The 25919-nt window shown below is 34.2% G+C and overlaps 1 protein-coding gene across 1 annotated transcript in view; it reads left to right on the top strand.

Moving 5' to 3' along the window:
• ABCD2 (ATP binding cassette subfamily D member 2) overlaps positions 1–20283 on the top strand; it is a 58112-nt gene extending 37829 nt beyond the window's left edge. The window contains exons 7-10 of the mRNA XM_036252947.1: positions 6244–6389; positions 9198–9282; positions 14320–14445; positions 18941–20283. Coding sequence (XP_036108840.1) covers positions 6244–6389; positions 9198–9282; positions 14320–14445; positions 18941–19160 — 577 coding nt within the window. The 3' untranslated portion in view covers positions 19161–20283. The remainder of the gene's footprint in view (positions 1–6243; positions 6390–9197; positions 9283–14319; positions 14446–18940) is intronic.
• The last annotated feature ends 5636 nt before the right edge of the window (positions 20284–25919 follow it).

Below are 25919 nucleotides of genomic sequence, written 5' to 3'. Positions count from 1 at the left end.
AAAGTCATTAAGTGGGACTACTTTTTTGCAGCTAAACAGGCCATCAAAAAACTGAAACAGTGCCCTGGCTGGTTTGGCTCAGTTGGAGCGTCAGACCAGAGAGTCCCGGGTTCGGTTCCCGCTAAGAGCATGTACCAAGAAGAAAAAAAAAAGAAAGAAACAGCAACCCACAGAATAGGAGGAAATATTTGAAAATCTTTATCTGATAGGGGTTTGATATCCAAAAAAATAAAGAAGTCATATAAATCAGTAGCAAAAAATAAAACGTTCAATTTTAAAATAGAGGAAATGGCTGAGTAGTATTCTACTGTATATATTTTCTTATGGCTGAGTAGTATTATACTGTATTTATGTACCACATCTTTTTTAACCAGTCATCTATCAAAAGACACTTTGGTTGTTTCTGTATCTTGGTCACCATGAATAATGCTGCAATGCACATAGAGATGCATATATATATATATATATATATATACACACATACATATATATGTATATATTGTTTTAATCCTCACCCGAGGACATTTTTGCCTTTACCTTCAGATAGAGCAGGAGGGAGAGAGGGAGAGAAAATTGATGTGAGAGAGACATCAACTGGTTGCCACTCACCCGACCCCTACCGGGCCGGGGAAAAACTGCAACTGAGGTACGTACCCTTAGCAGAAACCGAACCCGGGACTCTCCAGTCCGCAGGCCAAAGCTCTAACTGCTGAGCCAAACTGGCCAGGGCAGGGCGCATATATTTTTGGAAATAAATAATGGACCTTGGTAATATAATGCTAAGCGAAATATATATATTCTTCAGCCCTGAGAAGGAAGGAAATCCTGCCATTCAGGACAACGTGAGTGAAATTTTAGGACATTGTACTAGATGAAATAAGTCAGACAAAGATAAATACTGTGTGATATCACTTGTTTGTATAATCTAAAAAAGCCAAACTTGTAGAAACAGAGAAATGAAATGGTTATTACCAGGGTCTAGAGAGTTAGAAGATGAGCAAGTTCTGGAAATGCAATGCACAGCATTGTGATTATAGTTAACAGTGACATATTATATACTTGGAAGTTATTAAGAAAGTATATCTTCAATGTTCTTACCACAAAAACAAATGATAATCATGTGAGGTAATAGAGGTGTCAGGTAACACTAAGTGATAATCATTTTGCTATATACAAATGTATCAAATCAACATGTTGTACGCCTTAAACTTACATAATGTTATATGTCAATTTATCTTAATAAAACTTGAAAAATAAAGAAAACAATACCACTGAACTGCAAATGGTTAAGATGCAACATATATTATGCGTATTTTACTAAAATTGTTTAAAAGTTGGGGAAGAGCCCTGGCCGATTTGGCTCAGCGGTTAGAGCGTCGGCCTGCGGTCCAGAGAGACCGGGGTTCGGTTCCCGCTAAGGGCATGTACCTCGGTTGCAGCTTGTCCCCGGCCCTGGTTGGGTCGTGCAGGTGGCAACCACTCGATGGCAACCACATGGATGTTTCTCTCTCTCTCTCTCCCTCCCATTCTATCTGAACAAAAAGTGGAAAAAATGTCCTCGGGTAAGGATAAAAAAAAAAAAAAAGTGGAGGAGGAAAGGAAAGTGCATAAATCCAGTCTTTGCCCTCAGAGAAACCTAACTGTGTTGTTTTGCAAAACAGACATAAATCACTGGGGAACTTTTTCTTAGTTATGAAATTTACTCTTGCCTAAGCATAAGGTCAGCTACAACTTAGTTAAGGAGAAAAATGAGCATGAAAAGTATTTTTCAAGGCTAAAAATGTTTCTTAATAATTACTGTTAAAAGTAGACCCAGACACATGGAAGTAGGGCACAGACTGACATCCCTCAGAAGAGGGGATGGGGGGTGGGGGGGTGGGAAGAGATAAACCACAGAACTCATATGCATGTATGCATGACCAATGGACATGGACAACTAAGCCGGGGACAGGGTGGAGGGGGGGTGGGGTGGGGGGTGCCAATGGGGTAAAAAGGTAAAATATCTGTAACAAAAAAATAAATAAAAATTCATAAAAAAAAAAAGGAAAAAAAAATTACTGTTAAAAGTCACTTTATCTTGATCATATAGCTTTAGAAATATGACAAGGCATATTTATGTTTAAAATTTTATATCTTCAAAAAAGCGTAGAATTTATTAAAATGTGTATGTAAACTAAGTGTGTAAATGTAGTGTTTATTTTTTATATCTAAAAGTTGCTAAGTTTGCATATAATCTTGTAAGTTTTTATGATTTAAAAGGAACCTATTTAAAAATATTAGTCAGTACCTAATCTTAAACATTTCTTCTTAGGATATTCTCATTCATGAATATTAACTGATATTTTATTGCATTAATTTGTAGCAATAGATTATTGCTTAAATACTAGGTTGGCAGAAAAAACTGTAAGTTGAATGTAGAATAAACTTTATAAGTCATAAGCAGACCTTTATAATAATCTCCCTGTTTTTTGGTTTTGTTTTTGTTTTTGTTTTTGTTTTTTGATTGGGAGACTTTCTTGTAGGGAATAGATCTGTTTATGCACTAATCCAATGTACATTAAATGTTATTTTCATCAGGGAAAAAGAGTGGGATTTGTTAAAGTGGATTTCTATTAATGTCATACAGTGAACAGAAGAAAAAAAGTAAACTACTGAGGGAAAAAATATTCCAATTAAGAATATTAGGCCACTTCATTTTTAAACCATATCTGAGAATGCTGTTATGGTTCAGTTTAAAAGCTGAGAAACTTGAATTCCTAAGAAATTGTGAAATCATTGTAGCAATGTTAGTAATGAAAGCCAGATAAAAGAAATCTGGGCCTTAGTTCAAGAATACAAATAAAAAGTTGTGGTAGATGAATTAGTTTCAAAACATTTTTTTTCTCATCTCATCCTCATTAATGGTTACATAGGACAATTATTGGAATATACCATAAGTTTGAGCAAAGAAATATTTCATCTAAAATATTTAAAATAGCACTCTAAATCTATGGTAAAACTCTCAGTCTTGTTCAGATAGTACTTTTTAAAATATTTTGGCAAATTCAGGCTGTTTGAGACTGAATTTGCTAAGCAATATGACTGCATGCTTTGAACTGAAGATTGAAATTCTTTATTCCCTACTAACCCTCAGGAAAAGTCTTCCACTTGGATACAGATCTTGAATTTCTTTTGCCGATTTTTGGTGTGGTATCTCTGTCTTCCCAACTACCTGAGGGTGGATTTAAGATGTCCTGCTCCTGTTTTCACTAATGCACTAATCTATGGAACATAAGTCACCTAGTAATTCCCTAATATGTCTGTCTTCAGCCATTAAAACCTCAAAGCCCAATCTTTTATTGAGTTGTTTTATTCACCTGCTAATAAAATAGTATTATATGCTGACACTTACCAAAAGGAAAGTGAAACATGGGGGGGTGGAGGGGCTGGTTAATCCAGGATGATCCCATCTCAAGATCCTTAGTTTAATTACATCTGCAAAGACCCTTTTTCCTAATAAGGTCACATTCACAGATACCAGGGGTTAGGATTTAAACATACCTTTTTGGGTCCACAGTTCCCTCCATTATACTACCTAAATGATGTGGTGTCCTTCTCAAAGGATAATACCAGGATGCACCAAATGTAGACAGAACTAGGAAATAATTTTTTTGTTTAAAATTTCATGACTTTATACTGACACCCTAATTCAAATTAACTCTGGCTGGGTGGCTCAGTTGGTTGGAGCATCATCTTGTACACCAAAAGGCTGAGTTCAATTCCCGGTCAGGGCACATACCTAGGTTTCGGTTTGATCCTTGGTCAGGGTGTGTACAGAGAGCAACCTATTGATGTTTGCTCGTATCAATGTTTCCCTCTCTCTCTCTCTCTCTCTCTTTCTCTCTCATCAATTAAAAAAAAAAAAAAAAACATATTCTCCCCCTGGCCGGTTTGACTCAGCGGTTGGAGCATCAGCCTGCGGTCCAGAGAGACCCGGGTTCGGTTCCTGCTAAGGACACGTACCTCGGTTGCAGTTTATCCCCGGCCCTGGTTGGGTCGTGTGGGTGGCAACCGCTCGATGTCGATGTTTCTCTCTTATTTGGTAAATCCTACAACATACATAAAATAATTTTAGAATTGGTACACCTATATTATTATATTATTACCAACAAGAAACTTGCCAAATAAGTTTTTAAATGTATTTGTGGTTCTTTTGGTCTTCTACTGAAATTATGTAGCCAAGTTCAAAAGTTACTTGGACCAGTCAATTGCTCCCTTTCTGTGTAGTTATATTATTCATTTGATATACAGTGATACCTCGGTTCTCGAACATAATTCGTTCCAGGAGGACGGTCGAGAACCGAACTGTTCGAGAACCGAAGCAATGAAACCAATAGGAAAGCGTGACTCCACAAAGCGTGACTCTCTCTCTGCACTCACACTGATGACGCAAGCAAGGCGCGCTGGGCCGAATGAACGCCTTTCGGCTCATCTCGGAAGTTCGAGTTCCAAATATTTGTTCGGATTCCGAGACAAAAGTTTCTCAAATCTCCATTTGGTCGAAAACCGAGGCGTTCGAGAACCGAGGTATCACTGTACATTATTAAGTTCATTTGTTTCTTTTTATATTCAATTTTAGGGCGTCTTCCTTCATCCTTGGTTTAATTTTATTTACTTATTTGAGTAATGACACTTTAACATGATTCTAAAAGTAAAAACTATGTAGAAAGATTCTCAGGTCACTCCTCTCGATGTCCAGTCTGTGACTTCTTCCTCCCATATCCAGTAGGTCTTCAGTTTCATTAGTTTCTCATTCACTGTGTTTCCCTTTGTAAATATAAGCAGATAAATATGTATTTTCTTATTTTGCTTTTATTTTACCTAAAGGTAGTATACTACACTCAGCCTCTGTACCTGAATGTTCCACATCTGTGGATTCAACCATCGGTGGATCAAAAATATTTTTTTAATGTTACGCTATTGCTGACGGGTACTGTGTTGCTATGCTTGTGTCTGTATTGAACATGCACATGATTTTTTTCTTGTAATTATTTCCTAAACGATACAGTGTAACAACTATTTACATAGCATTTACATTGTATTAGGAAACACAAATAATCTGGAGATGATTTAAGGTATACAGGGATGTTTATAGATTATATGCAAATATTACACCATTTTGTATAAAAGACCTACGCATCTGAGATTTTGGTATCCACGAGGGGTCCTGGAACCGATTCCCCACAGATACCAGGGGACAACTGTATAAATCAGTGGTTCTCAAGTAGGGATGGTTCTGTCCCTCAGGGAACAATATCTAAAGAATTTTTTTTATCATTACTGTAGTGGATGCTACTAATGTCTAATGGGTAGAAACCAGGTATGCTGCTAAACATCCTATAATACACAGGATAGCTCTCAACAACAGAGAAATATGTAGTTTAATATATTCCTGATGGCATTGTTGAGAAACCCAGCTATACACCTACTTTCGTGCTTTTTTTTTTTTCAACTTGACAATATCTTATGGAAATCACTCTGTATGTATGAGTTTAGGTTGTTTTCAATATTTTGCAATTACAAATAATCTGCAGTGGATAACTTTATGCACTTTTTTGTTGTTGCTATTGATACTTTTGGAAGTGTATCTTTGGAGTGAATTCCTAGAAGGGGGGTCAAAGGTCAAGTGATATGTTGGTTTGCCAAATCTCCTCCAAAGGTTAGTACCATTGTACACTTTTCACCTTTGTATGAGAGTACCTATTTCTCCAAAGGCTGGAGTGGGTTGTCAAGCTTCTGAATGTCTGCCAATCTGGTAAGTGTGAAATTCAGGGTAGTTTTAATTTGCATTTCTCTTATTATGAATGGCATTTTTTAAAAATTTTGCTTGTTCACATTGCTAGGTCAAATATTAAATTTTATAATAGTTAACCTAAATAATATTTGATGAAATGCAGAAGCAATATTTATGAAATATAGCTAAACAAGTATGTATTTCTGTGCTGAAAATATCCAAATATCTCCTGTTAGATTTTGAAATAGAGTGCTTCACTTGTCACTATGTTTCAGTAAATCTTTACATGAACATAACAGTGTATTATTTTGCCATGCCTCAGAGAAAAACACTCATCTGTAGGCAATAAACATAGTCCTAGAAATGTGGTATTTAAAGTCTGCTATGGAGTTTCCAGATTACTGGGATGTCACGCTGAGTAAACTGAAAGGACTTTATACTAGGATTCTTGCGTGCTTGGTGTTCCACAGGCCATACATGTCTCTTGGAAGTCTTCGGGATCAAGTCATCTATCCTGATTCAGTGGATGACATGCGTGATAAAGGCTACACAGACCATGATCTGGAATGTATCCTACACAATGTCCACCTCTACCACATAGTTCAAAGAGAAGGAGGTGAGCTCTGTCAGTCTTTTATTTAATGCATTTAACTTTGTTTTTTTAGATAAATGGGTAAGTTGTCTGTGGTTTAATTTGAATATATGCTATTATTGGAACATAAGCTCACAAGTAAAGATGGAGTTTTACTGCATTTCCATTATTGACATCCTCTTTTCTGCTTGTGTTATATTTCATGCAGCATACTAGGCTTTCAGTAAGTCTGCTGTTGGCACTTTAAAACAGTTATTTTTGTCATATTTGGATGTACAAGTGTCCCTGAGGCCATTGTCAATCTAGATATATGTAAAGTTTATGACATGAATATTTTCCTGTCAAGTTTTCAGCTTACATTAAGCTTAATAATTTGAAAAATAATTGTCATGAAAATTTTATTTGTTTTTGGATCCACAGTCTTGCCAATACATTTTTTCCCTCTCTCAAGCAGCATATAGAGAATTAGATATAAAATAGAAACTTCTGTACTGTGGTTTTCCGCATAAGACATTTTTTAAAGAATAGGAATAACAGTTATATGTATGAGCTTAAAAAATAATTGCTTTATAATAGTCCTACTTACAAATAACTTGATGACATATAATTTGATAGCCTAGAAAAACTACTGAAATAACAAGCTTGAGTTCTAGGTTTAATTTTGCATGGTTGTTAGGTTCTATTTCTTGGTCCCTGTATGTGTTATCAGAAGAAGCAGGGTAGTACAGTGACTCAGCACGTGAGCTTTGAAGTCAGAGTTCTGAAATCAAATCTTAGCACTGTTCTCTGTCTCTCCTGTAAAATAGGGATAAATATCTCCCTTCTAAAGATTCTGAGAAGATTAAATAAGACTATGCAAAGCATTCAGAAGAGTGGCACATGGTAAATGCACAAGAATTAGTAGCCAATGGTACTATTGCTAGTTGTAATATTGATACTATAGTAATTTGTCTTTATATGATGCTACTTGATATTTTACATAGAAATTTCACACATATTAGTTCATTTGATCCTTGCAATTATCAAATGAGGCAGATAAGAGAGGTGTTATTATATTTATTTTTATGGTGTTTGTAAGATCATAATTTAGAAATGCTACAAATATGGAAAGCAGGTTGTCTTCTTATCTCATATGGTCAAGTCCTTCCCAGTTTTAAAACACTGTGCCAGATATATGCTGCATGTTAATCTTGGGTAAGTTATTTTGAGTAAGTTTGAAATCCAATAATCCAAATAGAATTTTATGATAAACTTGGCATATTTTATTTTTTAGACGTCATGAAGAAGTTCTAGAACTGTTTTTAAGAATGTTCCAACCTTAGTAATATAATAATAATTGTCATGATTTATTGAGTGCTTGCTATGCAGACTATAACATATTAAGCAATTGACATGGTCAACTAATTTAATATTTATAACTTCCCAATTATGTGGGTTTTACTAACCTCCTTTTACAGATGAAATTCAGGAAGTTTAATGCATTCCCCAGAGACCTATAGCAAGTGGTGAGACAGGGATTTAAACACAGACCTTACTGAAAAGTCAATGTTCTATACAATGCTATAACACTGTACTATGTTATTTCCTAGCTTCCTGGACACTAGCAAGAATTTTTATATCTTCCCCGTCAAAAAATTCCAAGAAAATCCACTTTACTTGCTTAATCCTTAAAACATAAAATATATTTTAAGCAAAGCAAGAAAACCCTTACATGTACAAGGTCATCATTTACTTTAGAAGAAGCCTACTGAAGTTGTGTAGACTACCTAATATTTTGCTTAAGGAAATACTTTGCTTTAGTAAAAGATGGAATTAAAAAAAACCTATGTTTTATTCCATCAAAGAGGTTACAAGATGGAAAGTAGAAGTGTTAACAACTGGATAGGAACTAAAGCAGTTTGTACATCTCTTGGTAGCAGGAAAACCATTCTCTTCTTCGCTGTCTCAGTCTCACTAAATCAGCATCAGAGGTGAGCATATTACTTAAGTTCTGATTTAGGCATTCTGAGACTAAGCAGTATTGCCTACTAAAACTTTTAGGTTTATTGGAACAAAGGACATGCTTTATTTAAATATGTAAAGCTAAAATTTCCTTTGACCCAAAACTTTTCTCTTGTGTCTTCTCAATTGGCAGGGGTGAATTTCTTTTTTTAAGCCCAGAATATTTCTCCACCATGTAGCAATCTGAACCAATTTTTCAAATCCTCAGTTATTTTAATAAATGTTATAAAATTCAGTCATAGAGAAAATATTATTTCGACAGTTTTTACTAGATGCAGGAACTTCAAATCAGATGTCATTTTTCTTAATATAAGGATATGTTTTTATAGATAATAAATGTCCTGGAAGGAAAATGACACACATAATTCTGCAATCAGTTTACCCATCTATAAAATGCAACTCATAATATCTACCTTATAAGGTTGTAGACTATTAAAGAGAAACCGCAGATGAAGTGCCAGGTACATGGAAGCCATTTACACTAGTTCCTGTCTTACCCTTTGTAAACTTTGCAATAGGCCTATGCAAATCTTTTCTCCGAAAACCCTGCAAATAAGTATAACTATATCAAGTCTTTGAAGAAACAAACACATTTTAAAAGAGTCAGAATTTAGAATTCTTAGAAGATGATTTCCCAGTAAAAGGAATTATTACCATAAAAAATATCATATCTAGAACGAAATGCTTGTCTGTGAGGCTCTCTAGGATATCCGAGCACCTGCTCAGTAAAATACCACGTTCTTTGTGCTAATAAACCTGCCAGAATCACTTGCCCAAAACTGTAACAATTAAACAAATGCTTTATAAAATGTATATCTTTATTTTGTTAAGGATGGGATGCTGTGATGGACTGGAAAGATGTCTTGTCAGGAGGGGAAAAGCAAAGGATGGGCATGGCCCGAATGTTTTATCATAGGTAAGTAACCTGGCCTCGGGAACCTACTGTTCCACTGTGGTAACCAAAAACCCATTGGACAAGATTCAGTGTCCTCATCTTTAGTTTAAAAATGTCTTACTGAAAAATGAATGCTTAGACTTTATAGTTAATTTTTTTTTTAAGTTGTTCCTTTATATGACAGAAATTTCCAAGTCTCTTTTATGATGATTAATGTTAGATGACAAAATTAAAATTTCCTCTAAGTTTGAAAGTAGGATTAGTTTTACTTTTAAATTTTGAAGAAAACATAACCATTATTGTACTGTTGTGAACACAGTAGGTAGGCATTCAGTAATATTTCTGAATTAGATTGTTAAATTCAAAGTAAATTAACTTTTCAGCCACTCAGTAGCATATTAAGTTTAATAATGCTCTCCTCCTCAGAAAGCAGAGACATATCCCACGGAAAAAGGAACTAGGCAGCATAGGTCTTACTGAACTCAGATAAAGAGACATTAAGAAAATAATTTCTCTTGATAATATTTTTTTTCTTTGCAAACAGCTTCAGATTCATAACCTTTCAAGTTGAAAAATACCAGGAACAAGACACTAGAAAGAAATAATAAAACTATTCTGATTTATTCCTCTTGTCTGTCTTACTCTTCCCCCAAAAAGGAATCTCTCCCCACCCTATCCCCAACTTAGTCTTCTGGCAATGAGAACCTGAGTTGTGTACAGAGCAGAAGGTTATCAGAAACTTGTTATTCACTTTTAGTACTTTCATCTTAGTAAAAAAGGACCAAGAATTGCACATATGAATGCATGAATGGGCCATGAGCTAGGACAGATGCACTGGAAGCATTAACATTTTTGTAGAAAACTTTAGAAAGCTTATAAAAAGAGCAAAAACATATCAGGTAAGCCTCATTAAACACTTAGCACCTAGTTGGCTCACATTTAGTAACTAGTTGGCTAGCAAATATAAAACAGCAACAACAAAAAGAAAATCTTTTATCATAGAAAAAACATCAAAACCTCATCAAAGAAGAGAAAATTGTAAGATGAAACCCATATTCCCGTTTTACGGACTCAACAAGTCTAACATTTTGCCACATTTGATTTATCTATTATTTTTTTTATTTTTGAAGCATTTAAAAGTGTATCTCAAACATTGTGACATTTTTTCCTTATACTTTGTCATCAATCTCTGAATTCTTATGTAATATCATACTGTAATCATACCTAATAAAATTGACAATAACTATTTAAAGTCATCTAATTCATATTCATAATTTCTCTTTGGAAAAACCACATATCATTTAAACAAATATATTAAGATATAATTACACATTCACATAGTGAAAGTAGAAAATTTAGACAAATTAAAAGAAAACAATCTGTTACCTCATTGACTATAACACTTAAAGTTTTAGAATAGTTTCTTCTCAGTTTCATTGCTACACAAAAGTTGTTTATTATCTTGATTTTTAATGTAACTATTTTCATAATGTATATTAAAATTTGTATTCCTCTTTATTTTGTAAGCTTTTATGTGTATTATGTATAGGTAGGGTTTTTAAAAAATATTATTATTATTATTATTGTAAAACTTTATGTACCTAATGCATAGACCTTAAGTATACATCCAATGACTTTTGCTAAATGTATAATACATTATGTAACTAACACCTCAATTAAGATAGAGAATATTTCTATCACCCTCGAAAGTCCCTTCATTTCTATTTCCAGTCAGATCTCCCCCTTAGGTAATTTCTGTTTTTATTTCTTTCATCATAAATTAATTGTTCCTGGTTTACAACTTTATATAAATTAAATCAAACAGTATATATTAATTTTGTGTTTAGCTGGAATGTTTAATTGGAAAAATTATTGTGTTAATAACATGGTATTTGTGATAATGTACATGGTTAGTTTAAGAATATGACAAGCTAAAAAAAATATTAATCAAAATTTGCTAACTTAGAATTTTCAGTAAAGTGTATTTATTTTGTAATGCCCCTTTCTCAGATGATGTGGTAAGATTCAAGTGTAAACTTTATAATTTGACATTTATGACCAGCTGTTACCCACTATCTGTTTGAGCCCTGTCCATAAATATTCAGTAATATGATCACCAGCATAGTTGGGGAAATGTAATATGATGGAATGTAAAATGTGACCACACATTTCTCACTGCATCAGTTTGTTAATAAAACAAACCATGTAACAAAAAGCAAGGCATTAATAAAGGATGCCAATGCAAAGAGATTTTCAAGTACCCCAGAACTTGAAATAAATAGTTGATACTTGTCTATGTAAAATATTTTGGATATAATTTGAGATGGAATAAAGATCAAGTTACAAGTACACCAGTGGAAAGAAAATTTAGTGATCATGAAGATGATGAAGTTGTTGAAAACCAGAATCTATTGAGAAAAAATAAAGTGAAATGGAAATATTAAATCCAGTGAAGGAAACGTATAATAATAAGAAACTGTCTCCCCTCAGCCTCAAAGGATTAACAAAAATATTTTAATTGCAATGCGAAAGACTTGAACTAACCAGAATGGAGAACTTTAGCAGGGAGTATTAAGTATCACAATTGTATACTCTTTTTGAAAGGATTTTTAATGTTTAAAGAATGATCAGTATAGTCCTGTCTTAACAGGGATAGACTAGATCTTTTGCAAGGCTAAAAGAAAAAGAAAGGAAAATCTGAGAAACCATATTATCTAATGTTTTACTTAGTTATATTAGTCCCAGATTCCAGCTATTGCTTACTATATTTAAATACACACACACAGACTGGCCGGTGTGGCTCAGTGGATTGAGCACCATCCCATGGACTGAGAGGTCCCAGTTAGATTCCCGGTCAGGGCACATACCTGAGTTGCAGGCTCAATCCTCAGTAGGGGGCGTGCAGGAGGCAATCAATGTTTCTCACATCAATATTTCTATCTCTTTCTCCTTTCCTGTCTCTCTAAAAAATCAATAAAAAGAAACAAAACATAAATACACACACAAACACATAGCAGTCATGCCATGGAAACAAAAATGTGCAATCTATTTTACATCTGCTAGATCAGGGGTTGCTATGACAACAGAGTATAAGATATATAAATTTTTCTGAATTCTAAGATGGCATCTCTTCTCTGTTTAGCTAAAAGCATTCTGAAAAATAAGACACAAAATAATAAGTAATTTTATTACTGGAGAAATTTCTAAGAAAGAAAATTTTATCCAAACCTATCTTTTTAAAAAAGTAATTTTATTAATTATTTAAAAATGTTAATTTATTTTAAAATTATAATTGACATACAGTATTATATTTCATGTATAAAAGATCGTAATTCAACATTTATAGACCTGACAATGTGATGATGACAATAAGCCTAGTAACCATCTGTCAACATACATAGTTATTACAGTGTTATCTACTTTACTCCTTATGCTGTGCATTACATCCTCGTGACTTATTTTATAACAGGAAGTCAACCCTTTCTCTTATACTTCCTTTTCTTTTTCATTTCTTTCACTTAAAAAAATCATCATAAAACTTTTTTGTCTTAGAGTAATCAACTCTAAGACAAAAAAGTAATGCTTAATACTTAAACCAAAAGCAAAACTGCACCTGTTGGTGTCTTGGGGAACCAGCAGTAATCCTTTAGTTCTTTGCATGGAGAACAGTTATTAAAGCCAAATGGTGTGTGCAAGTTCCCTGTGATTCCTGTATCTATTAGCCTTGACTACTCCCCCCCCCCAACCTCAAAATAGGTAACAGGATCTTATTAAAAAGCAAATCTATCATAGAAAAACAATTTACAGTGCTAAGTAATTATTTATGCTGAATGAGAAATTACTATTGGTTTCAGTGTTTATCTTTTTATTGTCATTTATTTTTAAAAATAGAATATCTTCATGGAGGAAATTGTCCTGTTAAATACCTGATACTGCTTTTCAGCCCCAAAGTAAATAATAAGTGACAGTGCACGAGTTGATCGTTGGTCCTATTAACAAAGCTAAGTCATGTTGCTGAGTACCAGATACATATCTAAAGTCCAGATAGGCCTGAAACAAGACAGGTAAAGGAAAAAGAAAGGTAAGAGTAGGGGGTAAGATAAAAGGAACAGAATAAACAGAAGAAAATGGTGTAAGTGATAGGTGCCTCTGATAGCAGTAGAAACTCATTTTCAGAGTAAAAATTGAGCAAGGAAAAAAACAATTTGTTGGGCACAATCAGAAAAATATGTACTGATTTTTCCCCTGAGAATTTGATTGTGAAGCATAGTCACAATGTTACCAAGTTAAATACCTACTCTAAACTTGTCAGATTAGGCATACTTACTTTTGCAGAATCTTTTTCTTTTTCTTTATTGATTTTTAGAGAGAGAGGAAGGGAGAGGGAGAGAGAGATAGAAACATCAATGAGAGAAACATCAATTGGCCGCCTCCTGCATGCCCCCCACTAGGGATTGAGCCCAAAACCTGGGCATGTGCCCTGACCTGGAATTGAACCAGCGACCTCTTGGTGCATGGGTCAATGCTCAACCACTGAGCCACACCAGCCTGGCTTTTGCAGAACTTATAGCAGCAAGATTCCATTAACAGTGAATGATTAGGTACTCATATTGTTGATAAAATTATCTTCTTAGTAAATCTTTTCTAACAGGGCTGTGGTTTATTTGATAATTAACTACTGTAATGTATTTTTCATTTAATTAGTTAGAACCTTGTCACCAAGAATGAACCTACCTTCTGCAGAAAATGCACTCCATGACTGGCCTGATCTCTCCTACACCTCATATTTATAATTCACCCATCTGCATAACAATAAAGCTTATTGTATTGTGAGCAGGCTTCAGAAAATCTATTCAAAATTTAAGAAGAATATCACATTCTAGTCCAAACGGAGGGAGAGGGGAGATGACTGCACTTTTGCTTTATCGTTTATCCCCTTTAATATGTCATGGACTATTTTGCTCCTTTAAAGTTAACATCACATTTTATTATGTTCAAATAAAGACTTATCATTCAAATAGGAAAACCATTAATTTATTTGTGTTTATTTTTTTAAAGACCGAAGTATGCATTGCTGGATGAATGTACCAGTGCTGTCAGCATCGACGTTGAAGGAAAGATATTTCAGGCTGCAAAGGCGGCTGGAGTTTCCTTGCTGTCCATAACACACAGGCCTTCTCTTTGGTAAGTGTTTCTAATACAAATTTGTGACAGGTGGTTTTTCCTTATATTTCTTAAAAAATAACTTTTCCAAACTTTTCACCGTAGAGCATAGGATATTTCACTTACTTTCTACCTGTATTTTTGTTAAATTGACACTAGTAGTTTAGATACCCCAAACCTAACACTAATGTGCTATCTGAAAACTATCATTACATTTGACTGGGGATCATAACAGCAACCTAGGTATGTGCCCTGACCGGGAATCGAGCCTGGGACCTTCCGGTGCATGGGGCAATACTCCAATCAACTGAGCCACACTGGCTAGGGCCATTCTTCTACTCTTCCATTGATTCATCATCATAATAGTTGCTAATGCAGATTCAGCACCTATTCTGTTCCAGGCTCATTTTCTTTAAGCCTCAAAACCCTAAGGAGTATAGTCATCTAATTATTCCAGTCTAACAGAGTCAAGGATGGCATAGAAACAGGTCAGAAAAACTCTTGAACCCTTCTGGTATGGACTTGTCCTTGTCAGACATGCTTCCTAACTGATCACATGTTGTGATAACATGGAGTTATCTCTTAGTCCTGGGGTTTACTGACCCATCACTGGATTCGTTATGCTATCCTGTCATTCAGTTCCTCATTCAAGTAGCCTAAAGAGGCTTTGGAGGCAGTCAGGCATTTTTTCTCAATTAAAGGAAGAAATAGGTTGTTGTTTTTAAGACTTAATTTTTTAGCCCTGGCCAGTTTGGCTCAGAGGTTAGAGTGTTGGCCTGCAGACCAAATAGTCTTGGGTTTAATTCCTGTCAAGGGCATGTACCCCGGTTGCTGTTCAGTCCCTGGCCCTAGTCAGGTCATGCAGGAGGCAACCAGTTGATGTGTCTCTCTCATATCGATGTTTCTTTCTCTCTCTCCCTCTCCCTCCTTCCCACTCTATCTGAAGACAAATGGAAAAATATCCTTAGGTGAGCATTTAAAAAAAAAAGACTCAATTTTTTAGAGCAGTTTTAGGTTTACAGCAAAACTTAGAAGAAGGTACAAAAATATCCCATATACTCTCTGCCCCTACACATTGCATAGTCTCCTCTGTTGTAAATCTCACCCACCAGAATGGAACACTTGTTAGGTCTGATGAACTTACATTGACACATCATTATCACCAAAGTCCACAGTTTATTCTTACAGTTCACTCATGGTGCTGTACATTCTGTGGGTTTGGACAAATTTATAATTGCATGTAGCCACCATTACAGTATTATATAGAATATTTTCATTGCTCTAAAAATCCTCTGTGCTCTGACTGTTCCTCTCTGCCTTCCCTTAACTCCTAGAAATCACTGATATTTAATGTCTCTATAGTTTTACCTTTTCCAGAATGTCATGTAGCTGGAATCATACAATGTGTAGCCTTTTCAGTTGCTTTATTTCACTTAGTAATATGCATTTACATCTCCTCCATGTCTTTACATGGCTTGATAGCTCTATTGAGCATGTAAGAGTACTCCATTGTTTGGATTTACACAGTTTATTTATCTATTCACCTACAGACGGACATCTTTGTTGCTTCCAAATTTTGGCAGTTATGAATAAAGCTGCTATAAACATTCACATGCAGGTTTTTGTGTTTACATATCATCAGTAACAGAGAGTGCAGTTGCTGGATTGTATGGTAAGAGTATGTTTAGTTTGTAAGAAACTGCAGAACTGTCAGAGTGGCCGTACCACTTTGCCCTTCTACTAGCCACGAAAGACAGTTCCTATTGCTCCACAGCCTCGTCAGCATTTGGTATTGTCAGTGTTCTAGATTTTGGCCACTCTAATAGGTACATAGTAGAAAAATAATTTTAAGCAAGTAACAAAATTCATAGTTTTATACATTTTAACAAGAAAACCATGTTTTTCATTGCAGCTACCCATACTACATTTACTCATGAAACTAAAATCATTTTCGTTCTGCTTTATGCATTAGATTAGTCAATTTATGTAGTAGTAATATATCATTTACACTCTGGCCGGTTTGGCTCAGTGGTTGGAGCATCCGCCTGCGGTCCAGAGAGACCTGGGTTCGGTTCCCGCTAAGGGCATGTACCTCGGTTGCAGTTTGTCCCCGGCCCTGGTTGGGTCATGCGGGTGGCAGCCACTTGATGTGTCCCTTTCACATTGATGTTTCTCTCTCTCTCTCTTCCTCACTCTCCCTCCCACTCTGTCTGTACAAAAAATGGAAAAATGTCCTCGGGTGAGGATAAAAAAAAATATATAGAAATATATCATTTATGATTATCCTTTCTCCCTAGATGAAATTCTTATCTTCCTGAAAAGATTTCAGAAGAGGGAAAAGATATATTTTCCCCCATAACAACAAATGAATAATTTTTGTTTGTAAAGAATAAAATCAATATTAGTTTTGGAAATGGTCAAATATTATAGAGGCTTATTAAATTATTTTGTTCCTGGATAGAATTATAGCTTTTTAATTACCACTTTTCTGCACTTTATTTTATTTGTTCAGGAAATCTGTAGATTAGTACCAATGAGCCTCGGTTAATGTAGTAGTGTCTTTTAAATTTCTCTAAGACAAACCCTGAAATATTATTTTAGCTCATAATCTGGAACACACCTTTGAATCTCAGGTCATGAAACATCTATACAGTTTCTTCTTTCCATGCAGAAATCAAATAGTGTTGTAGGACTAGAATAATGAACCAAACCTTTCTTATATATTGAAGGTGGAAATTGCCCAAGACCTGAACTCCCACCTTCTGAAATTGCTCCTGGTTGTATCTCCAAGTTTAGGAAGGACCAAGAAAAGTTGAAAATGAAATAAACAAAATTATATTTTTATCATGATTTCTCTTTCTGTATGGCAATCCTCCCTTTGTTTCTCCATCTCTTTGTTTTAGCTCTCGTATTCTAATAGCACCATTTTTACTTTTTTCCCCCTTGAGATAGAAATACATAGTTTTTTATTTAATTTTTTTGTGAGGTCCCACGTGTTGGGAAGTCAAAGTTTTGAAAACTAAAAAACCTAAATATAGTAAATACTCAAAAACATGTGAAAAAAATCATGAATCCCTGTCACATTATCAAACACGAGCTTTCAGCTTGAGAGTGATTTTAGTCTTTCAGACATCGGTTAACCTAGCTTAGTTTTTCCATCTCACAGCATGATAAAACCATGCAACTAGAATGGGATGAAATCCAAATGCCTATCAATTGATGAGTAGATAAACAAAATGTGCAGTAACATACAATTGAATATTACTCAGCCATAAAAACTAATGAAGTACATGCTACAACTAGATGAACTTTTGAAATTATTTTGTTAAGTAAAAGAAGCCAGTCACAAGAAGGCACATATTATATGATTTTTACATATATGAAATGTCCAATATAGGCAAATCCATAAAGAGAAAGGAGATTGATGATTGGCAGGGGTTGAACAGAAGAGGTAATATGGAAAGTTTGCTAATGGGTATGGGTTTATTTTGGGGGTAAAGAAAATTTTCTAGTATTGGATAGTGGTGATGGCTACACAAGCTTGTGAATGTATTAAAAATCACTAATTTAACACTATAAAGGAATATATTTATGGTATATGAATCATATTAATTAAAAACATAAAAGCTACAAAAATAAGCTCACTGATCATAGTAAATTGTGACAGATGAGAACTTAGTGGGGAATATGAAGTAAGAAAAACTGTAAGGAAAAAAACCGAAAAACTGAGGACACATAGGAACACGGGCCACTTCCACGTAATGACAGAATTCAGTGGCTCAGCCGTGTGAGGCCAGCCCTGCCAGCATTAGTCTCTCCAGGCATTGCCACGAACCCCAGACACTGTGACCTTAGCCTACCTGTAGGAGAAGATGGATTGTCTGCTGCCTCGTGCATAAAGTCATCTCTATACCTCTCCAAAGTTCCTAAGTGTGAACCTGAGCCATGAGAAAAGAGATTAAATTATATGGAGGCATAGAAGTATCTTTAAAAGATTTCTACCAAGGAGTTAATATTTTTAATGTTTAAAATTTTTAATGACTGAGAAATGTTTACTTACTGTAGAATAATTCATTCCCAAAGGATGGTGCATTAATGAATTGATATTGTATTTTCTTTATGTTTCTTAGTATTTTTTTTTCTGTATACACTTTTAAATGTTTACTTGTTCCCCCTTGGCATCTTTCCCTTATTCCTATTGTAAGTATGCTTTGATATTTATTCAGGAGCTATACTGGGTTATGAAGATAAATTAAATAGATGCAACAGCATGTTGTAATTAATATACATTCAGAATATGAAATAAATTTAACATAAACAATAGAATTTTCTAGAGATTAATGACTTTTGGAGTAAAAAAATCACAAAATGTAACCTCTTGAGGGATTCTTGAAAATCAAATGTAAAATAGACGCCTTAAAATGTACTTTTAGAAATCAATTAGAATGATAAATCTATAACTGAAACAGCTTTTCACAATCATTGCTAATAATATTATTTCACTTTGATTATGCAGGAAATACCACACTCATTTATTACAATTTGATGGTGAAGGAGGTTGGCGTTTTGAACAATTGAACACTGCAATCCGTTTAACACTGAGTGAAGAAAAACAAAAACTAGAATCTCAGCTAGCTGGAATTCCCAAAATGCAGCAGAGACTCAATGAACTATGTAAAATTTTGGGTGAAGACTCAGTGCTGAAAACAATCAAAAATGAAGATAAAACATCGTAATTTGTTTTGACATGTTTTAAGAGTGAATTTTTAGGTAAAGGCTCAGAGACACTCTGGTACAGTGCATGCATTGTGTTAAGCTAAGCACAGAGAAAAACAACAGCAAGAAATATTTTATAAGATTTTAGCATCAAGGAAATATGTGACCTGACTTTTCAGAAGAAAATAAATGCCTATGTCAGATTAGTCACTGTGGCTTATACTAATTCCTGGTGAAAGCCTGATGCACCTTTGAAACAGGACTTTCTAGTGAATTCATGATGAATACCCAGTTTACTCTGTGTATGTGATGTGCTTGAAGTTCTTAACAAACATGGGAGATATCTTCAGAACAGAACTTAAGAGCAGCAATTGTGTTGAAATCAGGTGCATAAAATTAGAAGTTTGAGTACTATTTCAGTTTATTTATGGTTATTAAGTTCAACAGCTAGAATTGAGGTTCATCATTGCTAGTGGTCAATTAAACCTGTATACAAAATAGCTGGCAGTTTGAGAAATAATTTCAATATGAAAAAATTATTTTAATGGTAGTGGTTAAAAGGAAGAAGCATGGCTATATACCTATACAATGCCATATTTTTAACTTTAGGTATCGAGTGTCTTAAATATAGGCACATACAAATTAGTTTTAATGAAAGTCTTACATATTTGTTAATAAATTATTTTATTTTAAAAAGAAAATTGCCAAGACAGGCAATTTTTGTCTCAGCCTGTTACTTTACTTGGCAGCGTTATCTCTTGCAACTGCTGTCCAGAAATACTTAGCTTGTTTGTTAAAACAGCAATATTATAATAGAATATAGGGACTCTCTACATCACAGTAGTGATAACATACAGTGGAATAGTACTTCATAGTTTAAAATTCTCACATCATTTCATTTTCATCCTTGTGGCAATCTTTTGAGACAAATCTTGTTTTTCCTACTTTGCTTTGAAAAAAGTTGACACTCAGCCTTGCCCTAATTATGCAATTAATTTAAGAACAGATCTAGGGATCAAATGAAGTTCTCCTCATTCCCTGGTTCTGTGCTATTTCCACTACATATCATCCTTGAAATCTAACAGGGCTGTGTATCAGTAAAAGTTAGATGAATGTTGGGAGAAAATAAATTTGGTAATATTAGTGTTGTTATGTGGATTGTTTACAAGATACAGAAATTAAGTACACAGTGGAAAAGTCATTGGGTTATGGTTTATAACGAGCCAAGAAAGTTAGCAAATCTTTCAGCAACTATGCGTTCCTAATATTAATTTACCTCCACAGACAGCAATCAGAAAAGGAATTAATTATGGTGTAGGTAAACTTAATATTTATTGAACACAGTGAGAAAGAATCTGTATGGAATTGTTAGTTGTAGGAAATAAATCTGACCTATTCATGTTCCCTGAAGTTTGAAGTACAAAAGCCAGAACTGGCATTTTCATCTTTTACTGTGTCTACTACCACAGATAGGCCAGGAAAAATGGGAATGATCAGCTGTTAGTGGTTTAGCATTTTATTTGTATATTTAGACATAGGCATAATAGTTGCTAAGTCAGTGATTCTCAGACTTTTTAGGTGGTATGGTACCTGGAAGTCATTTATGATGATTGAAGGAGAACATCATGACATTTTAAATTCTGCCATGCTAACTAGAATATTTTTAATTATCAATAAATGTAACTACCTTATATGAAAGAATGCAATATAAAATCATAATCAGCACATTTAAGTTTTTCTTTTAGTTTAGTTAGATACTCATTTATTCATTTGTCAGTTACTACTACTTCCTTTAGAAAAAAGAGGCAGGTATCAAAGGTTTAAAAAAATGTATAAAACCAAAACTTAAACTTAATAAAAATTACCCATTAATGGTAACATCTGTGTTAGCAGTTACCCAGTTTACACTGCTGTTGGGGGGAATCTGAGGCAAATGTCTTAAGTTAACTTTTAAGGGAAAATGAAAAGTCCTCATTTGAAACATATGCATAATTTTCATGCCTTTTCATAATTTGAGAAACAAAGCATTTAAGACCCAATATATTTTGAAACTTTGAAAAGAATGCCAAAACAAATACTAGATTTGTAATTAGCCCTTATATAAATATCCTACCAACGAGCTGAAGTAAATAAGACTCATTATTTATAATGTACAGGATTCAAGGATGTTTAAAATTTTTACTAAAAACTACACACAATGTAACTTAAATGTTAAAGTTGTAAGAGACACATGTTTTCCATGAACTTTTTTGTGCCTGTTATTTTCTGAATTTTTTGTCAGGACCAATATCCTCTAACTTAGAGGGGGAAAATATCTGTGATTTGAATTTCTATTTATGTACTATATAACATATACCATATTTTACTATTCTTATATTTTATAAAAAACATGAACAAGATTGAGAAACTAAGTAGACATCTTTGAATATAACAAGGAACAGAGGAGGAAAGAAAAAAGAAAGGATACTTCCATTTTAAAACTACTTTTAAACCATGTTATTTGCCCAAACTATTGACTTCTGTTTTTGTTTTGTTTTGTTTGTCAAAGAAAGCTACAAGTTTAGGAAACTTCATTTTTAAATGTGCATTTTTTGGTTAATTTTTAAACTTTGGAAAAAAATTGCATTTTATGAAAATGTTGCATCATATTTCTACAGCATGTAGTATTATGCCAAGCATGAGTTTAAAATAGTATGTGTTCTTGCAAACAAGATATTGTGTAAAAATCCCTTTCCAGTAATCTCAAGGAAAATGATATGTCTTGAAATTCAACCCTAAGTTTACATTTGTTTACAATAGGAATAGTCTTCCCTTGATAGTAATTTGGTTTTCGTGTCAAATTTGGCTGTGCCAGTGAAGGTAAAAATGAACATGTTAGTTTTAATTTGTGACTTTGGTTCCAAGTATAATTTCATATTTGGAATAGGCTTAGCCTATTAAAATCTGTTCAGAATAGTTTTTTTGATTCCATAAGCCTAGAAAATTTGTTACACATTGGAACTCAAATCCTGAGAATGTTACACACTTCTGATATGGTCAGAAGATGGTCATTGATTAAACCATTGACTGAAAGAGATGCCCTTAATACTATATGGGCAAAAAGTATCCTCATTGAGAAATATAAAGTACTTTCACAAAACCCAGGGTATTTTCAGTTCCACTGATACAAATTTAGGAATGTCAACTATGTTTTAGAGTTGGATTTGTACTGTTTGCCACATGAGAATTTTCAGGTGGATGTATAAAATATTTTTATTAAAAGCAAATCCCTTCTTCATTGTTGGTGTCTTTCCTGGTGAACAATTAGAAAACTGCTTCACAGTTTTTAACCTGAACTTTTTAGAACGAGTTATCTACACTTATAAGCAGGGGTTGTGTTAATGAAAGCAAATCAGAAAAATGTCCTTAATGGTAAAAATTACTATGGAGCTAAGCTAGAATGTGTCTGTGTGTGAATACATTATAATATAGTCTCCATCCAATGTGCAGTTACTTGAGCTCAACATTCCTCGTGAATTTCTTAAACATCATGATAAAATCTTGAATAATCAAAGAAATTCCAGGAATTAAAAATGCTTCATTTCTGCATTTTAAATGACTCTGTCGGGTATCTGTCTACGCAGACCTCAGTTACAAGTTTAAGGTTGCACAACTTTGTGTAGTACTATGCAACATAGTCACCACAGAGTTGCTTAAATATTTATGTTCTTTATTAATTCAACACACACTTATTTATTAACTACCAAACTATTCCAGTCATTGTTCTAGGTTCTAGGAATAAATAAAATATGGTCCCTGTTCCAAGAAGCTTAGAGTCCATTGAAAATTAGGAAAATGAGTAACCTCAGTCAGAGTAAAGATCAATAGCTACTATCTATTATTTACCAAGTAGGCACAAAGCATTGCATATAAAGTGAGAGGAAAGTCAAGACAGAAAGGTGAAGTAATTCATCCAACCTTGTACAGCTATGAAGCTATTGAGCTGAAATTTGAACCTAGTAATATTTGATTACAAAGCCTATACTACACCCTGTCACCTTCCTTCCAGTTAGTGTAGGTCAGTTTCATTATTACTGTTTCTAACTACAAAGTTGTATGTTTTTAACTGGTTCAAAGTTTCTGGTTAACCAAACAGATGCATTTTTTTTTTCACCTAAGATGGAAATTTATCTAGACATTACACAAATTGCATTTTTTTCATTGTTTTTATTATAAATGATGGATGTGGTCCTATAGGAGAAAAACAAAAAGCAAATTTTCACATGTTAACCAGTTTGGAAGAAAAGTCTAAACTGGTTAACATTCTTTCCTTCAGTAAATATTTACTGATGTATTCAAGATACCAGTTACTATGCTAGAGACTTAGAATTAAACAAGACAGACCTGGTCTGGGCCCTCATGAAATATTTTAGTACATCAATACCAAATTATTGTATTCCTATTAGATCTTGTGGTCCCATCTAAATGACATATTTGTTTTGTAGTATCTTCTCAATTCTTGTATTTCCTGCCTTAGAGCACTCTGGTACAATATTTAAGCAATAAGCATTTTTCCAGAAGCAGGATTCCCTTAACTATACACTTCATAATTCTCATGCCTTCCAACTTAGTCTGAATTACAAGGTCCAATAAAATCAGCCAGTAGGACTGTATCATCCTTCACCAGTAGGTGCTCCCATATGTTAGCAGGTTGTCTGGGAACCTGAGAACATTCATTAGCTTCTCAAGTTCAGATCATGTAAAGTGAGCCAGTTTTGTACAATGAAAAGTATCTCTCTTGTGTTAACACAAAATGCAGATATCTCTAGTAGGAAAGTTCTAAAAAGCAAGAAATAATTTAAATCTCTATAAAAGTGAATACACAGGCTTCCAAAGTTAAACACATCTAAAATTACAGTACTTGTGACCCAATGTAGAAGATAAGAGGATTAACTATTCACCTTGTGTGCTTTGATGAGATTTCATGCCTATAAAATAGAATATGCAGTGATGAAGCACTGAAATAAACACTAAATAACATTCACTTGGCTGCATCATTTAATTATAGTTAGTTTAATCCACAAAAAATGGGAGGCAAGCTCATATGTCAAATATTTAATTTTCATATGTTTAACAATTAAATGTAATAATTGAAATGTACTGGGCCTAGACATTATGTAAATGTATAAAACTAGAAAAGTTTACAACAGAAAAATGTCTCAGGAATCACATAGGGATGGTATCATCCTATAGTCAGATGACATCTTATTGGGAAGATAATATAATGGGACCTTTTGCAACAGGCAGATAATGATACTTCAGAAATGATAAAGACTGATGAAGCAAGTGTCAAGGTCCCCTTGGTTAGACTAGCTGGTTACTCAATATGGGACAAGTTTCTAAGATCCATACAGGTGGGGTTTAGAAAAATGAGGTTAATGTAGATCCAAGCAGATACATATTCTCCTGCAACCTAACACTCACACATGCACACACAGCTTCTTAGAAGTTTAATACAAAAATAACAATTTTAAGAACTTAAGTAACTGAAAAAAAATTTATTGTGATGAAACACATTAAATTTACCCTCTTAACCATTTTCCAGTGTATGCTTCGGTACTGTTAAGTACATTCACAGTGTTGGGAAACAGATCTCCAGAATTTTTTCATCCTAAAAATCGGAAACTCTATACCCATTTCACAGCTCTCCTCACTCCCCTCTCCTCAGACCCTGGTAAACACCACTCTACACTCTGTTTCTAATAATTTAACCACATTAGCGACCCTATCTAAGTGGAATCACACAAACTTTGTTTTGTGTGTGTGTGTGTGTGTGTGTCTTATTTCACTTAGCATAATGTCTTTAAGATTCATCCATATGGTGGCATGTGATAGGACTTCCTTCCTTTTTAAGGCTGAATAGTATTAATTGTATGCACATGCCACATTTTGTGTATTCATTCTTCTGTTGATAGAATGGGTTGTTCCCACCCTTTGGCTACTATAAATAGTGCTGCTATGAACATGGGTATACAAATATCTCTTCAAGACCCTGCTCAATTCTTTGGGATATATACTCGAAAGTGGGACTGCTGGATCATTTGGTACTTCCATTTTTAATATTTTTGAGGAACCTCCATACTCTTTTCCATAGTGATTACACTCACTATTCCACAATCCCACCAACCGTGCATAGAGTTCCGGTTTCTCTGCGTCCTCGCCAACACTTGATGTTTTCTCTTTTTTATATAGTAGTCACCCTAATTAATGTGAGGTAGTGTCACAGGTTGGTTTTGATTTGCATTTCTCTGATGATTAGTGATATTGAGCATCTTTTCATATGCTTGTTTGGTCATTTGCATATCTTATTTGGAGAACTGTCTATTCAAGTTCCTTGCCTGAAGAATTTTTTCAAATTAAAACTTTTTCAAGGCCTATCATGATTGGCCTCAGTTTGTGTCCTCTGCTTTCAAAAAGTTGTCTCCTATTACCCGCCTCCCCCTCTCTGTTCCTCTTCCCCTTGGCTGTACAAGGCAGGTGTTCCATTTTACCTTTTCTCTCTTCATTTTATTGTCTCAGAAATGTCCTTACTATATGAATGTCCTTACATTCATCTATCAAAACCCTAGCTAGTTTTAAATTCTTTCTAGTTATATATAATGTTTTCTTCGTTTATGCTTACCCAGTACTATATTTAAAACCCTATCATTACATCTATCACATGCTGCTTTTTTAAAATTAATTTTTTTAAATTGTCACCTGAGGCCTGGCCAGTGTGGCTCAGTGGTTGAGCATTGATC

The sequence above is a fragment of the Molossus molossus genome, unplaced genomic scaffold (assembly GCF_014108415.1).
Source record: "Molossus molossus isolate mMolMol1 unplaced genomic scaffold, mMolMol1.p scaffold_m16_p_10, whole genome shotgun sequence".
Classification (NCBI taxonomy): domain Eukaryota; kingdom Metazoa; phylum Chordata; class Mammalia; order Chiroptera; family Molossidae; genus Molossus; species Molossus molossus.
This window is presented reverse-complemented; position numbering and strand designations above follow the sequence as displayed.